This window comes from Mugil cephalus, chromosome 1, assembly GCF_022458985.1.
Source record: "Mugil cephalus isolate CIBA_MC_2020 chromosome 1, CIBA_Mcephalus_1.1, whole genome shotgun sequence".
Classification (NCBI taxonomy): Eukaryota; Metazoa; Chordata; class Actinopteri; order Mugiliformes; family Mugilidae; genus Mugil; species Mugil cephalus.
The window spans coordinates 44386739-44401806 of NC_061770.1; the positions used below are offsets into that span (position 1 = coordinate 44386739).

Here is a 15068-nt window from a genome sequence, read left to right on the forward strand (position 1 = left end):
GTTACTTAGACGTGTACCACCCATCTAGACCAGACCAGACACCCCCAACCCATAGCAACGTCACTTCTTGATGGCAGCAGCCATCCCCAGCAGGATGCAGCCCGACACAAATTCACTAGATCCCAAACTGATCAAATATCTGAGAGGCCCCTCCCCTCAACCCATAGGACCCAAAGACCTCCACTAACAACATCCTGTTACCAGACACCACAGGACACCCTTAGAAGACCCACGTCCATTCTCTGATGAGTCACAACTGTTTTGGAGGCACAAGGGAGACCTACACAATAAATAGGTCATAATGTTATGACTGATTAGTGTAGTTAGGTGTATTTTAACAAGATACAGTGTTATTATTTATCTGTGTGACAAACTGAAGTATTAATCTAAAGATAAGCATATGCCAAATTATTATCTTGAATACTTAAAATTGAATAAAGTATATTTACTATATTATTCTATAGTTATTATTTACAATACATTAAATTGTAAATTGTACTGTAAATATGTCAATACACACGTTACTGGATAATGTATCAATAGTGAAATAAAAACTACCATAAATCTTTTAATATAAAGGAAAGTAGGTATAATATAATTTACTTAATACTTTCTGTGGTAAATAAATGTACAGATTTAATACTCATTAGTAAATGACAAAGTCTTTTCTTTCATTCAGACGCTGGAAAAAGTTGCACTTTCCATATGCAAAGTTTAAGAAAAACCAGAGAGACGTATAGTAAAATTTTTTATTCAGTTTTTCTCCAAGTCAAAAAACAAACAGAACAAAGATACAGAGAATGAGACTTGATTTCTATACAGTGGCAACTTTAAGTTAAACCTTCCTTTGCCCCGACGTGTAAATTCTTTCCTCAGTTTGAAACCCTGCATCGCCTTCGGACGCGCACGCACACACATTCAGACATTCATTCGCACTGGGAGTCCTGACGTCCTGAGCTGAGCGGACGGCACACAGTTAAGACAACAGGATTGGACTCTTTTTTTTCCTTTTTCTCCAAAGCTGCTTTATGTCAAAGGCCAGAAGGTGCCGTCCTTTCAGTTCAAGACTCAACTGGGAAGAAAAGTGTTTCACAAAATTAGACGAACCATTTAAAGATTTTCTGAACCCAAAAGATTACTGGATGTATTTTAGATCTTTTTTTGTTGTTTTTTTTTTTTCCAGGACTCCCAGTCAGATACAATACCTAACATGCCCCCTCCCTCCCCATGATTCCCCTCGTCACAGGTACATACACTGGTAGAAAAAAGAAAACAAAACGAAACACTGATTTCAGAAATGAGGATCACTTGTGGATGAAGAGGGAAGAGGGAGGAGACCCAGCAAGTCTAATGAATCCAGAAACCGTGTTAAATATTCAAATGGAGCGAGAAAGAACAAAGCTGCTTCTTTTTCTATTTTTTTTTCCTTTTATCAGGCGTTAGGCGGTTTTCTGACACGGCTGAAATATCATGTGATAGTATCCATGCTGAAAAAAAACAAAAAACAAAGTTCACACTAATGTAGTGGGTAAGGGTAGCTTGAGAGAGGCCAAAAGTGCTGTTTCTTTGGACGATCTCTGTTTAAAAGAAAAGAAAATAATGATAAAGTTTCACTCTCAGGCCAGACATTTCCCGTCCGTCGCCCCAACAGGCGCAGACACCAAATCTTAACACTGAACCTTTCGCTCTTGTACCTTTTCAACCCGGAGCAACGTCGCAACCTGGTGACAGCATGCAAAATGTCGTACAACTGTAAGTCGAAAGAGCAGTCGAAAAAGCTCGGACTTGATGGGGAGAACAGCGGATATAAAACTAAAAAAAGCACTCCCCTCCGTCCCCTGCCCCTTCATCCACAGTATATGAACATGAGCCTCCCGCAAACAGGTTTACAAACTCACCAAAAGCAAAACGAGAGAAAAGCCAAAAAAAGAAAAAAAAAAAATTAAAATTCTTAATTTTTCTCTATTAATATTCACACTGAATTGTAGTTAGCCTTCTTTCTTAAATAAATTGAATAGTCCAAATAAACCTGTATACAGCTATCAGAAATGGGACAGATTAGCAAAAAGGTGGGAGGGATTTCGAAAAATATTTCAACCTAAAGCTTGATTAAAATGTATTAACATGTGCTACTGATGCGATCAATGACAAAAGCAGCGACGCCAAACTAGTATCCCTCATCCGCGCGCGTGTGTTTGCCCCATTTCCTTCAAAAATTAAAATTAAAGACAGAACAATCATTCTATTTTCAATAGAAATCTTTGAATTCCCAATGTTAGGGGAAGATTGGTATCTGGAAAAGTTTTTTTTTTTTTTTTTTTTGCTTTTGACGCACAAGTCTCCAAAATGGTAGAGGACAAGAGGATGCTGGTGGGTGTTTTCATGACATCTTTCAGGTCTTTGGGGTGTGAAGGAGGAAGAGGGGAGGTCGATGGGTACATACTCCTTATGTAGTTAATGATGTTCAGAGTGAAATGTTTTTTGTTTTTTTTTTTTACCCCTGCAAACCAGTTTCTCTCTCATATAATGTATTTCTTTTGAATCAGTGTTTATTTAGCACTTGCCAGTCTTCCATCCACAAAACGCTCCCAAAAGTGGCAGCGACTGTATTTTTACAAAAGCAGCAAAAGGTCTAACAGGATACACCTCTGTGAAATACGCAGTAAACAAAGTCTAAACCCTCACCATTTTCTTTCCAGCGTCTGATTTAGTGATCGATACAATCCCCCTCAGGTTTTTTAGAAAGGCTTTTGGCAATATGTACACTTTCCAGGAATAACTACACACCCGACATTTAGAGAATGAGAGAGAGACTGGGAGCAGATCTCGATAAAGTTACTTTGTTCACCACATCTGCCTCTCCTTTTCGTTCCCTCGAGGGATTCTCAGTTTTGCTTCAACACCCCATGTGAAAATTAAAAAACTATTTCAAAAGGCAGCTTTTTTTTTTTTTTTCCTTCAGGCAAAGCAGTTCAAGTCTTTCACATAATAGTTTTGGACATTTTGGGGGATAAAGGTGGTGGTGGTGGTGGTGGTGGTGGGGTGGGGCCTGGGTGACTCCCTTAAGTCCCAAGTTAAGATTTCTCCATAGAAAGTGATCACAATAGGGACCCCTAGTGGCCGGATGTGCCGCCACCTCCAGCTGGTTGATGGTGCTGTCCTTCAGTTTTCATCCACGAGGTGACGGGGGGGGGGGTCTTTAGGTGCCGCCCCTTCTCCTCCGCCGCTCATCAGTTGTTCTCCTCGTCGCTGTCGTCGGGGCTGATGGCTGGGCTGTAGGTGGGTGAGGTGGGGCTGTATCCAGGGGAGGTGGGGCTGTATGTGGAGCCTTTAGGACTAGTTGGCGAGTACGTGGGAGACGTGGGTGAGTACTTGGGTGATGTTGGGGAGTAGGTCGGGGAGGTAGGAGAGTATTTGGGGCTGGTGGGGGTGTAGGTGGGGGAAGTGGGGGAGTAGGTCGGAGAGGTGGGGCTGTATTTTGGAGTCGTCGGGGAGTAGGTGGGAGAGGTGGGCGAGTACTTCGGCGATGTTGGGGAGTACTTTGGTGAGGTGGGGGAGTATTTGGGAGAAGTTGGGGTGTACTCCGGGGAGCTGGGGCTGTATGAGGGGGATGTCGGGGTGTACTTGGGTGAGGTGGGAGAGTAGGAGGGGGAGCTGGGGCTATATGAGGGGGAGCTGGGTGTGTAGGTGGGTGACTGTGGGGTGTAACGTGGACTGGAGGGGGAGTAGGATGGAGAAGTGGGTGAGTATGAGGGAGAGGTGGGGGAGTAGTTGGGGCTTGTTGGGGTGTAATTCGGGGAAGTTGGGGAGTAAGAGGGCGACGTCGGGGAATATGAGGGGGAGGTAGGGGAGTAACTGGGGGAGGTGGGGGTGTAGTTCGGCGACGTAGGGCTGTAGCTTGGGCTCGTCGGCGAGTAGGAAGGAGAAGTGGGGGAGTATGAGGGAGAGGTGGGAGAGTAGGATGGAGACGTGGGGGAATAGGAAGGAGAGGTGGGTGAGTAAGAAGGTGAAGTGGGCGAATAGCTGGGTGACGTCGGGCTGTAGCTCGGCGACGTCGGGCTGTAGCTCGGCGAGGTGGGAGAGTAGGAGGGGGAGGTGGGAGAGTAAGAGGGGGAGGTAGGGGAGTAGGAAGGCGACGTTGGGGAATAAGAAGGAGACGTGGGTGAATAGGAAGGAGACGTGGGAGAGTAACTGGGCGAGGTGGGCGAGTAGGAAGGAGATGTTGGACTGTAGTTGGGGCTGGTGGGGGAGTACGAGGGAGAGGTGGGGGAGTACGAGGGTGATGTTGGGGAATAGCCAGGGCTCTGTGGGGTGTAGCCGCCTGGAGAACGAGGCTCGTAGGCGGGGGAGGTGGGTGAGTAATTTGGTGACATGGCTCCACCTAAAGAAGAAATAGACACGTTTAATAGAAGAAACTCTTGAGGCGTATCTCAAGGATCCATCATTGGGCCACTACTATTTCTTAGAATAATTTGGTAAATATGTACAAATTAACTTGTGCATTCTTTCACTATTGATTGAGGAGGTTCATAAGAGAAGAAATAATTATTATTACTACTATTATGTTTTTAAATCAAGTCAAAACATGTAACCAAATCTTTATTTTAAGTCCTTGCAGCCTTTATGGTCATTAGATTTTAATTTGTTTTAAGTAAAGCATTCGTAAGTCTTAAGGTGATCTCTGTAATGTCTAACCTGGAGATGGGATGTATGGGCTGGCAGGTCCTGGAGAACCAGGAGACCCAGGAGTGGGAGACCAGGCTGGGGAGTAACCCGGAGAGAAGCCACTTGCGTCTGACGCCGCACTGGGAGAGAAACCTGCTGCTCCGGGGGTCATGCCGCTTCCTGGAGGCAAAAAACAAAAGAAATCTTCAGTGGGTGAAGACTAAACCAAAAGGAAAAAAAAACAAAACAAAAACAATAACAACCAAAAGCACTGTGGGCGTTTACGCACCAACACTGGGAGACCAGGCGCCATAGGCTGGGGTAGCTCCTGTGTTCCACGGGGTCATCGCGGGGGACATACCACTCATGGGACTCGGCACGGTGCCGAAGAACATTCCTGTGGCTGAAAATAGGATGTACACAGAACATAAATATCACACGTCTTACATCGACCATACAAACCACATGCCAATAAATATTTCCCCCACTTACGTCCAGCGACGCTGATGCCAGGTATGTTTGTAGGGATCTCCATGCCGTATTTACACTTCTCAGCATCCAGCAGGAGGTCAAAACAGCCTGTCCCTGCTGGTGCTAGCTGGCCCAGCATGATGTTCTCAGACACACCCTTCATGGGATCGCTTTCACCGTGGGATGACGCCTCCATCAACACGTCCACCTGGAGAAAGGCATTGAAAAATTAGGAACCGACTGAAAGTAACCACAGTTAAAGCTCATTTATTTAAGCGCTAATCATCCTCGCACCGTTTCCTCAAAGGAACACTTCATGAGTGGTCCCGTGTCTTGACGGTTGATGCCGTGACGCGTGATGGCCATCAGGTGACCGCGGCACGTCATGGTGTCACAGAGCAGAGCCAAGTGACGGTAGTTGACGTAGGAGCCGTCAAAGGAGATGACGTGGTACAACTCTCTCTCCAGAGCCTTTCGCACAGCCTCAATTCCCAAGACCTAGATAACAGAGACAAGCAAAGGAGAAAGAATGAATATCTTACTCTAATAAGTAAATACTTCCTCAATCCTGCTGTCCAGAGACAGACATTTTTAATTTCATACCGTGAAGATCTCCACAATGTCGTTGGAGGTGGTCCTGACCGGGTCAACATCCTTCTCACTGAGGACTCTCATGAGACTCACTCCGTCCGTCTCAAGGATCCACTCCTGCAGGGCCTTGAACTCACCGTCCTCTGTGATGATGATCTTCTTCTTATTGTCAGTCTGGGGCAAGTGCATGTACACCTGAAAGAGAAGAGTTTAACCTTTAACTTGTAGCCACAGGCAGGAACATCCTTTTCTTACTGATGCACTTGCTGTTGTGTTCATCTCTTACCTTACTGATCTGCTCAATACCCTGTAGGGTCATGTCTGTCAGCATGTTGGACTCGATGCACCTCAAAAACACATCGTCGTCCATTTTGTCCACCACCTCCTCATCCTAGAGAAGGAAAAATTTGTTTAAATAAAAACTGTCTGCAAAGCGGTTAATATTATTGACACGTAATCGTCACTGCTTACCTCTTGGAACTTGTTCTCGTCGCTGTTCATGATTCTGATTCGCAGCACGAGCTTCTCTGCGTTGTCGTCGTTGAAGATACAGTTGAGGTCATCTCCAAAACCTTACAGAGAAACCACGCCGTTGTTAGGAAAAGACGCCAATTCGTGTTCAAACACCGAATACGTATGTGCACACAAGTCACCTGCGTTGATCTTCTCTGCAATCTGCTCCATAGTCAGTTTGCGATCAGTCATGTGTTTGCGGTCGAGCTCGATACGCAGCAGCCACGGCGAAATCCGCGTCACGTCGAAGTCGGGCATCTCATAGTAGACGTTCACCCACTCCTGGTCCTCGGCCACCACGGTGTTCTGGGGGTTGGGGTCGTAGTAGATGGCGGTGTTGGCTGTCACCTGAGAGGAAAGGCTCATACTTAGTCCCAGTTTGGATTTTACATTTGGCCATTTTTTCCCCCCCAACAATAAAACTCATCAATCATTTTCTTACTTTACGTAGCGTGGTGTGCTCCAGCCGACACAGGATGTCTTTGGCCCTCTCGGCGTCTCGTGCCGCCTGACCCAGCAGGAAAACAGTCAGCGAGGGCGTCTTGGGCCTCTTTGAGATGTTGATCAACTCCTTTAGACGGGGCACACCGAGTGTTACGTTCTTGGCTGACACACCGGCGTAGTGGAAAGTGTTCAGGGTCATCTGGGTGGCTGGTTCTCCCAGCGACTGGGCGGCTAGAGCACCGACCATTTCACCTGGGTGAGCCTGGGAGACGAGACAAATGTGATGTTATTTTTTTTTTAAGAACCTCAAACAGAGCAGATGTTAAACCACTTATGCGTCGCTTACGATAGACTGGTTGAACTTGGTCTCAATCTCTCCCAGCAGCCAGTCGAAAGCCTCGGTGGAGAGACGGAATTCCTCGGTCATGCGCTTGGAGCAGAGCGTGGAGCGGAGGTGGATGTTGAAGAGCAGGGTGGCGTTCTGCTGGGCCTGTCTGCTGAGGGGGTCGTCGCCGTTCACAATCACCAGCTTCTTACTCAAGTCATGAACACCTGAGGATGCAAATGCAACCAGCAACTATTATTGGGATCCTATAAGTGATAATCTTATCTGCATGGACAGAACTGCTCTACACGTTATGTAACAGGTGAGGACTCAACAGGTGGCTTGACACAGCTTTAGAGAGCACGTGAGGTCAGGCCATGACCTCTTAGCTCTAATTCTGCAGCAGTGACGCCTCCATGTGATTAAAACTGAAACAGGAGCAACTTCGTATAGAATAATATACTGCAGTTAACGACGTCAGATATTTTTGACCTTACCCTCGACCACCCTGAGAGGATTCAGGTCTGTGGGGGTCCTCGTGTTGATACGGAAAATCTTCTGAGCGTTCCAGATCATTCTGGCCAAGTTGCACGGCAGCACCACCTGCAGGTGAGAAGAAATGTGGAAGCTAATCAGCATTTCTGATTTCACGTGACGGACCTGGAGACTGTACCAGACGTAAGTCTACAGCTGTGATCACATACCTTACTGTCTCCAGTCGGGAAGATTGCTCTCAGGATGTCCCTGTCCTCCTTCATCTTCTCAAACTCCCTCTCCAAACTACTCTGCACATGGGCGTTGGTTAGCACGTCTTTGACCACGTCCTCCTGCAGCATCCGTCTCAGAGCTCGCTCATTGGTGCAGTCAAACTTAAACCTAGACGGGTTACGCAATGCAGTTAAACCACAGATAAAAATCAAAACCGACGGTTTAAAATATTTGTTAAACGCTCCACTTGTGTTGGTGCGGAACTTACTTCTTTTCAAAGGCCTTGTGTGAGGGCTTCAGCGTCGCCACATTTTGGAACTCTACATTCTCTCCCGCCAGGCCGTCCTCACCGTAACGCAGCTGGACCACCTGGTTGATGGAGTTTCGCACCGTGCCGTCATACTTCACCATCACAGACTCCATAGATTTGATCAGACGACGCTGGATGTAACCTGCACATGAGGGATATATTTAGTTTAACCTCTACATCTCTTCAACTTACTCTCCAATTTTTAGAAACCGTCTGAGACTTACCAGTCTCAGCTGTCTTGACAGCTGTGTCGATCAGACCCTCTCTGCCTCCCATGGCGTGGAAAAAGAACTCTGTCGGTGTCAAGCCGGCCAGGTAGGAGTTCTCCACAAAGCCTCTGCTCTCAGGACCGTAGTCATCCTTGATGAAGTGAGGCAGTGTGCGGTGTTTGAAGCCAAAGGGAATTCGCTTACCCTCCACGTTCTGCTGCCCCACCACAGCAATAACCTGAGCACGGAGGATAAGAGAAGTTCGGTGATGTGAACTCAAACCAGTTTCATCCAATGTGAAACGGTTAGGAAGTCTGTTCTACCTGTGAGATGTTAATCTTTGAACCCTTAGATCCAGCCACCACCATGGACTTGAAGTTGTTGTACTCTGACAGAGATTTCTGGGCAGAAGATCCCGTTTTGTCACGGGCATCGTTCAGGATACGATTCACCTGGTTCTCAAAGGTCTGTCTCAGTGTGTTACCGGGGGTCGGCTCCAGCTCGTTGTTGTGAGCTTTCTCAATGACCTGGAGGATGAAAAGCAAAAATATAAATGTGTTTTCTGAAGATTTTTTTCCACTCCAATCTGGCAAAACTAGGTTAAACTAGCTAAAGTGAACCATTTTATAAACTTCAGATGTTGTTCTTACTTCTATCACATCCTGTTTGGCTTTCTTGATGGTGTTCTGGATGTCGAGATATGTCTTGGCATCAGCAATGGAGTCACCAATACCAATGGAATGACCTGAAACACAATAGGTGGCGATTGAGATAATGATGTTAAAGCAAATAAATTTTTTTCTTAGTAAAACACTGTGGTCTAACTGTAGTCTACTATTTATTCAGTGTTTCTTACCCTCGATGAGCAGCCAGTTGTTGACCACAGTCTGAATGTTGGAATAGAAGAGTCTGGTGATGTCGTGACCCATCTCCAGGTACGAAATGTGGACGAGGGATCCCGCTGAGGTTCCCAGAGACTTCTTACATAGGATTCCCATGATGAGCTCACCATTCTCCACTATGACCTACGTATAGAGCTCACTGTCAGGTCATCTGCATTGGGGTAAATGTCTGCTCTTTGAATTAAACACAACAACTCTTGGCTTTGTACCTTGGTGTCACCAGGTGAAATGTGTTTGTAAGGGCCGCTGTCCTCATCGTCAGGGTGGGTGCTGTGTGTGCGGATCACATTGATGTGTCCTGGAATGATGAGGCTGAAGATCTGCTTGCCTGTCCACAAAGGACGGGGTTTTAGGATGGCTGGCTGAGGCATTTTCCCGTCCCAGGTGGAGAGGAACATGAGGAGGTTCATCACCTCACCCTGTGATATAAAAAATGCACAATGAATGGAAAAATGTCACGCATTAAATCCTAACGTTCCCCCCTTTGGTGGACCGGCAACCGTCTCCTTACCCTCTCTAGGAAGACGTCTCTTTTGGTGAATTTGCGAACAGCTGTGAGGGTGTCCTGCACGATACCCATGACGGGTCTGTTGGACTGGGGTGTGACAATCATACGGGGCACCATGGCCAGCTCCTGGATCTCCGCCCTTGTCTCAAGGGACTGAGGCAGGTGGAGGTTCATCTCATCCCCGTCAAAGTCAGCATTGTATGGGGTGGTGACACTGGACGGAGACAACAGGACGGGATGTTAGAGATGGTACAACACATTTGTGCGCTAGAGTATTAATAGTTTCGGTAATAGACCAAAGCTTTGGTACCTGAGGTTAAGTCGAAATGTGGACCAGGGCAGGATCCGAACCCTGTGTCCCATCATAGACATTTTATGTAGTGTAGGTTGTCGGTTGAAGATGATGATGTCACCATCACACATGTGTCTTTCCACCTACATAAAGAAAACAGGCACATTAAAATATAGTCCCACTAATGCACGCTCTTGAACCAACTGTATATGTATTTTTTTTTCTTATCTTGCCTTGTAGCCGATTTGCAGATGAAGGTCGCTTGGTTTCGGGTGAAATCGCAGGTCAATCCTGTCTCCATTGTCTCGGATGATGTACTTGGCTCCGGGGTACTGGCTGTTGCCTCGTCGCACCAGCTCTTGCAATCTAACAAATTAGGATTTAGCGGACATCAAATTAGAATCTAAGAACGCTTCTAGCTCTGAAACTTAACCTGCAAACTACACTGACGTACCTGTCGATGTTAAAGGGTGTGACGATTTCTGGGAAGGTCATGTTGGCGGCGATGGATCGTGGTACGCCCACTTGGTCGATTTGCAGGTTGGGGTCTGGCGTGATGACAGTTCGGGCAGAGAAGTCCACACGCTTACCCATCAGGTTACCTCGCACTCGCCCCTCCTTTCCCTTTAAACGCTGTTTTATGGATTTGAGGGGGCGGCCAGACTTTTGCATGGCCTGCGAACAAAAAACATCAGTTGTAGTTTTAGCACCGAATTGTAATGTGCAAAATAACATAATACTCAAAAGTGGTATAACAGCTGAAATGTAACTTTATGATTAAGTACTTACTCTGGGCAGGCCTGGCAACTCATTGTCCACCATAGTGGCTACATGAAACTGAAGCAGCTTCACATCCTCAGCTATGACGTGAGCAGCCGCCCCACTCTGCTCGTTTCGTCTCAGCTGGTTGTTGATTTTGACAATGTCGGCCAGCTTGTGGGTCAGATCATCCTTTAAAACAGAACACATAGAGTTTGTCAGTCACAGGACACACGCGCACTTAACACAACGAAGCAATCACTGTGGGATCGTGGTAAATTACCTGGTTGCGAGCAGAACCCTGCATGACTACAGCGGGCCTCACAGCCAGGGGAGGCACGGGCAACACAGTCACAATCATCCACTCCGGCCGCGCAAACTTGGGGTCCATGCCCAAGATGACGTCTTCCTCATCTGAAATGCGTTTGAAGATCTCGTGGACTCGCTCGGGGCTCAGCAAGATCTTCTTCTCCTGCGAATCCTCATTGACGTGCTTCCACTCAGCGTACAGCTCCAAGCCAGAGCGCCTGATGCGTGGCTGGTAGCGCCCACAGCCACCGTGGCCCTGTGTGTGTGTTGCATAGAGGGGCGAGGGTAAGAAAATATGCTGAGCAGTTACACAAATTTACCGTTAACTGCGGCAAAAGGACATCACACATGTACCTTCTCCTTGGTAAGATCCTCCTCTGTCTCCTGCTGTTCCATCCCAAATTTGTTGTCCATTTCCTCCCCTCCTTCACAGATGTTTTTCCCTTTGCACAGCTCATACACATGAGTCAAGCGCTTTCTGGGCTGCCCTTTAGACTTGGTCAGGATGTCTTTGATCTTGGGGTTGTTCTGGAGGTAAAAAAATAAATAATACGATTTGAGCCTACATGAAGATTGCAAACAAAAATTATACTTCCATGATGATGTATTAGTTTTCATCAGTATATACTGTAATACGGTGCAACTACTTACGGAATCCACTAAAAGCTTGGAGCAAAAGAAGCAGACGCATCGGAGAACCTTCATGATCTTAGTTACGAAGCCGACATGGAAAACTGGCTTTGCCAGTTCGATGTGCCCAAAGTGGCCTGGGCATTCTGTCATGTTACCTGACGGTACAAAAGACATAAAAATAATATTAAGTCAACACCTGAGACGGGAAAAATTGTCACTTGATTAATAATATTTTAACTTGACACGGTACCTGCACATGTCTGACATCTTCCACTTCGTTCTATGACCCCTTGTCTTGGGTCCATAAGGCCACCAAGTTTAGGACGTCCTCCTTCCGTTGTTTCGGGGTACTTGATTCCCCCTTCAGTGACCGACATCCGTTTCTGAGGAGAAAGACATCACAAATATATGATGCTAGAATAATCAGCAGCTGATCCTCTTTCATTGAATATGAATAACACGCATAATTGATAAACTGTGTGCCACTGACAGACGTGATCATAACCATCCATCCACATCCGGGATAAGTATATAATAATTTAAATAATAACCTTTCCTACCATTCAGTCATTAACACTTCCTTTTGCAAGAAACAAAGGGATAACGCACACGTGGAATACTAATTTAACACATCGTACCCGTTAAAATCCAGTATCATTTAAAAAAACAACAACATGCATTTCTGACTTTATTGAAGTTACCGTTTATTTTATTCATTGAGTGAAAAGAGACAATGCGTACATTACGATCAGTGTTATAATCAAAGACGCAGCGTCCAGAGCGAACCGCGTTAAAATAACCAAAATATTAACTAACTGGTGGGCCTAAATGTTACATTGCATGGATAAAAATGGGGTTTAATTCATGTGACAGCATGAATAATTTAAGAAAATGTTGTGCTTAAAGTTTTTCAAACTTCCTGAAGCATGCTAGTTAGCTCAAGCTCCAGCTTCACACAGCTAGCTAGGCTAGGCTAACAGCAAGATTTCCCGTTGTAAACAGAACCATGTCTTTGCCATATACATAAAACTAAACGATTAGGCAGTAAACTGTACGAGTTATGTGTGATCTGTAAGAATAAATAAAAAAAACCCACTCCCCAAAAAGAAAACCTACAAGCTCATCTGGGCTGATGATGCCGAATTGAACTCTCTTGATCGTGCGCAATGGGCATGCGCTGTCGCCGGAGGGCGGTCCGTGCATCCTGTCTATTCAAAGAGACGCGTCCTTCCTCGGCACGCCGCTTTGTGAGCAGGAACAGCCTTTAAATTGTCACCACGACTCGGGTCAGGCCGCCAACGGTGACCGGAAAGTCTCCGAAGGCGATATTCCAGGGACCTCTGTTGTCGGTTGCCTTTAGAGACGAATTATTTATGTTTTGGTCCTAAGTATACTGGCTACCGACTGTTCCCCTCCCTTTTTCTGATCTAGCCTCTGGAGCGCTCTGAGCGCTTCTGAGGCTTCAGACGCTCGACGCTTGGTTATATAGAGTGAGAGCTGACTACGGGGTTGCCCACTCAAAAAGGCAGGGACTGGCTCTGCGAGAGGTGGGACCTGGATCTCTGTAGTAAAACGCTCATTGGCCATTCAAGACAGTTATATGAATAATTAATATCATGTTACGTACAGCCAATTAGAGCGCACGTTTATTTTCCCAACGAATCCAAACTAAAGGCGGGTGTTGATTTAATCTACATCCATTCCTATTGGCTTTATCAATATGGAATAGGCGGTGCAAAGTGTTATTTGCATGCCAAATATAAATATTCATTCTGAACCGTCCTGATTCGTCATTGTTCTTATTAATATTTAGTATTGGGAAAGACGCAACCAATTGCTACGAAGAAATGAACCTTCTTGGGATAATTTCAACAAAACCCGCCCTGTTTCCGATGTTTGCCGAACGTGGCCGATGTTAATTTCTTCCCTCAGAGCAAAAATAAAAAAAATCTCTGTTCTCCCCTTCGTCTCGCTCTGGATCAGCCTGGGCTCTAAGAAAAGAGGCTCAGAGCTAAGGCCTGTTCAGATCCTTTATGAAACAAGGGGAAATTGTCGAAACACAATATATTATTAACTCTAAACACTGTATATTGGATTATTTTTCGAGCTTCTTTAGAAAAATATCAACGTTTTGTTTTTTGGTCTACGACATTTTTCGATCTCTGGGACTTTTTCGCAAACCTCGGACTCGACTGCGGAGGACGCCCGGTGACTGGACTGGATTTTCCGCGCGTCGTTTAGGAAAGTGTGGGGGAAGCCTTGGCTGCTTATTTAACGTTTGTTTTTCAACGTGTGTTTGCCATTTTTACATATGTGTGTTATGTGTTAAGTTTATACAGTATTATATTTTTGCATTGTTGTCATGTTTTCAATATTTTTATTAAAATGCGAAAAATGTCTATAGGCCTCGTTAAAAAGCGGTTTGAGACGACATGATTATGGCGGTTAAGTAACATTATTTGACGATAATTTTAACTTGCTCTCGACTTACATTGCTCAAAGCTATTATTATTGATGATCAGTGACAATCCACGGACTTGATTTTCATTAAATACTAATAATAAAATGTAGCTTTCTTGTGTTAGCAATTGAACTGGCGATGTGGTTAGGCTAACGTTGGTGCTAGCAACGACGGTATGTGCCCTGCTGGTTGTCTGCTATTTAAGATTTAGGACTTTGTATTTATCAAATGTAATAGATTTTCGCTTTATAAAACGCTATTGAGTATTAACTACTCACAGTATGCGAGTTTTACAGTGTTAGCCGGAGTAAGAGAAAGTAGCCCGGCGGGTAGCCTTGTACTGAACGTTACGGGACAAAACGTTTTGTTAGCTGTTAACAGTTGGCTAGTAAAGCTTGCATTTGCCGTACAACTTACATTGATGACAAGCGTGTCAGAGATGTTAATATTTACGGGGGAAATTGGCTGTGAGTTATAATTTAACGTTACCAAGAAGGCTGTAATTAAGGCTACTGAAGCTAGCATACGTGTTCTACATTAGCGCTCAACATGGCGGCGTTGGACCGAGTGCTTCTTGTTGTCAACGAGAAAAGATGGAGTCCAGAGAACTAGACGAGCCAAATAGCTACGCATTTTCTCTAAAACGTAGACCCTCCCGATAAAATGAGGGCCCGCCATGCGAATAGTTTAACCTATTTATTCAACTGTGGTAAGATTTTAAGAGTGGAAAGTGCTTGGACGTTTTCTACCCGGTATTCAGTCGTCTCGACTCCTCGTCGGTGTTGAAAGTTGAAGCCATTTTGCTAGCTAACTACGCGCTTAATATCGTCTGTTATAGGACAAATACGCTTGCTGTTTAACCAAAATGAGGTTATAGACGGGTGGATTTAACGGTGGTGTCTCGGAACCCTTTTTAATTACGTATTTAAAGTGTTCGTGATTAGAAAATGCCTTTAGTTTGTTATACA

The 15068-nt window shown here is 45.4% G+C and overlaps 1 protein-coding gene across 1 annotated transcript; it reads right to left on the reverse strand.

Annotated features, from left to right (window-relative positions):
* Window positions 1-735: 735 nt before the first annotated feature.
* Window positions 736-13089, reverse strand: polr2a (RNA polymerase II subunit A). Its single transcript, XM_047604246.1, has 29 exons — window positions 12756-13089; window positions 11890-12022; window positions 11658-11794; window positions 11361-11534; window positions 10981-11262; window positions 10728-10889; window positions 10393-10613; window positions 10172-10304; window positions 9957-10081; window positions 9650-9860; window positions 9348-9557; window positions 9093-9261; window positions 8887-8981; window positions 8560-8763; window positions 8252-8474; window positions 7986-8169; window positions 7714-7885; window positions 7507-7612; window positions 7031-7236; window positions 6683-6946; window positions 6381-6588; window positions 6199-6299; window positions 6014-6118; window positions 5740-5922; window positions 5431-5634; window positions 5158-5344; window positions 4955-5068; window positions 4696-4845; window positions 736-4381 (listed from the first exon to the last, which is right to left on the reverse strand). The coding sequence occupies exons 1-29, from the start codon at window positions 12840-12842 to the stop codon at window positions 3231-3233; spliced, it is 5901 nt and encodes a 1966-aa protein (XP_047460202.1). The 5' UTR covers window positions 12843-13089; the 3' UTR covers window positions 736-3230.
* Between the last annotated feature and the right edge of the window lie 1979 nt (window positions 13090-15068).

Bases quoted from the DNA above. Each gene is read 5' to 3' on its own strand.
- polr2a (XM_047604246.1), bottom strand. From the start codon at position 12,842: ATGCACGGACCGCCCTCCGGCGACAGCGCATGCCCATTGCGCACGATC. The intron at 12,023-12,755 runs GTAGGTTTTCTT...CTTTCTCCTCAG, and splicing joins TCATCAGCCCAGATGAGCTT to AAACGGATGTCGGTCACTGA. The intron at 7,886-7,985 runs GTAAGTTCCGCA...TAACCCGTCTAG, and splicing joins CACAAGGCCTTTGAAAAGAA to GTTTAAGTTTGACTGCACCA.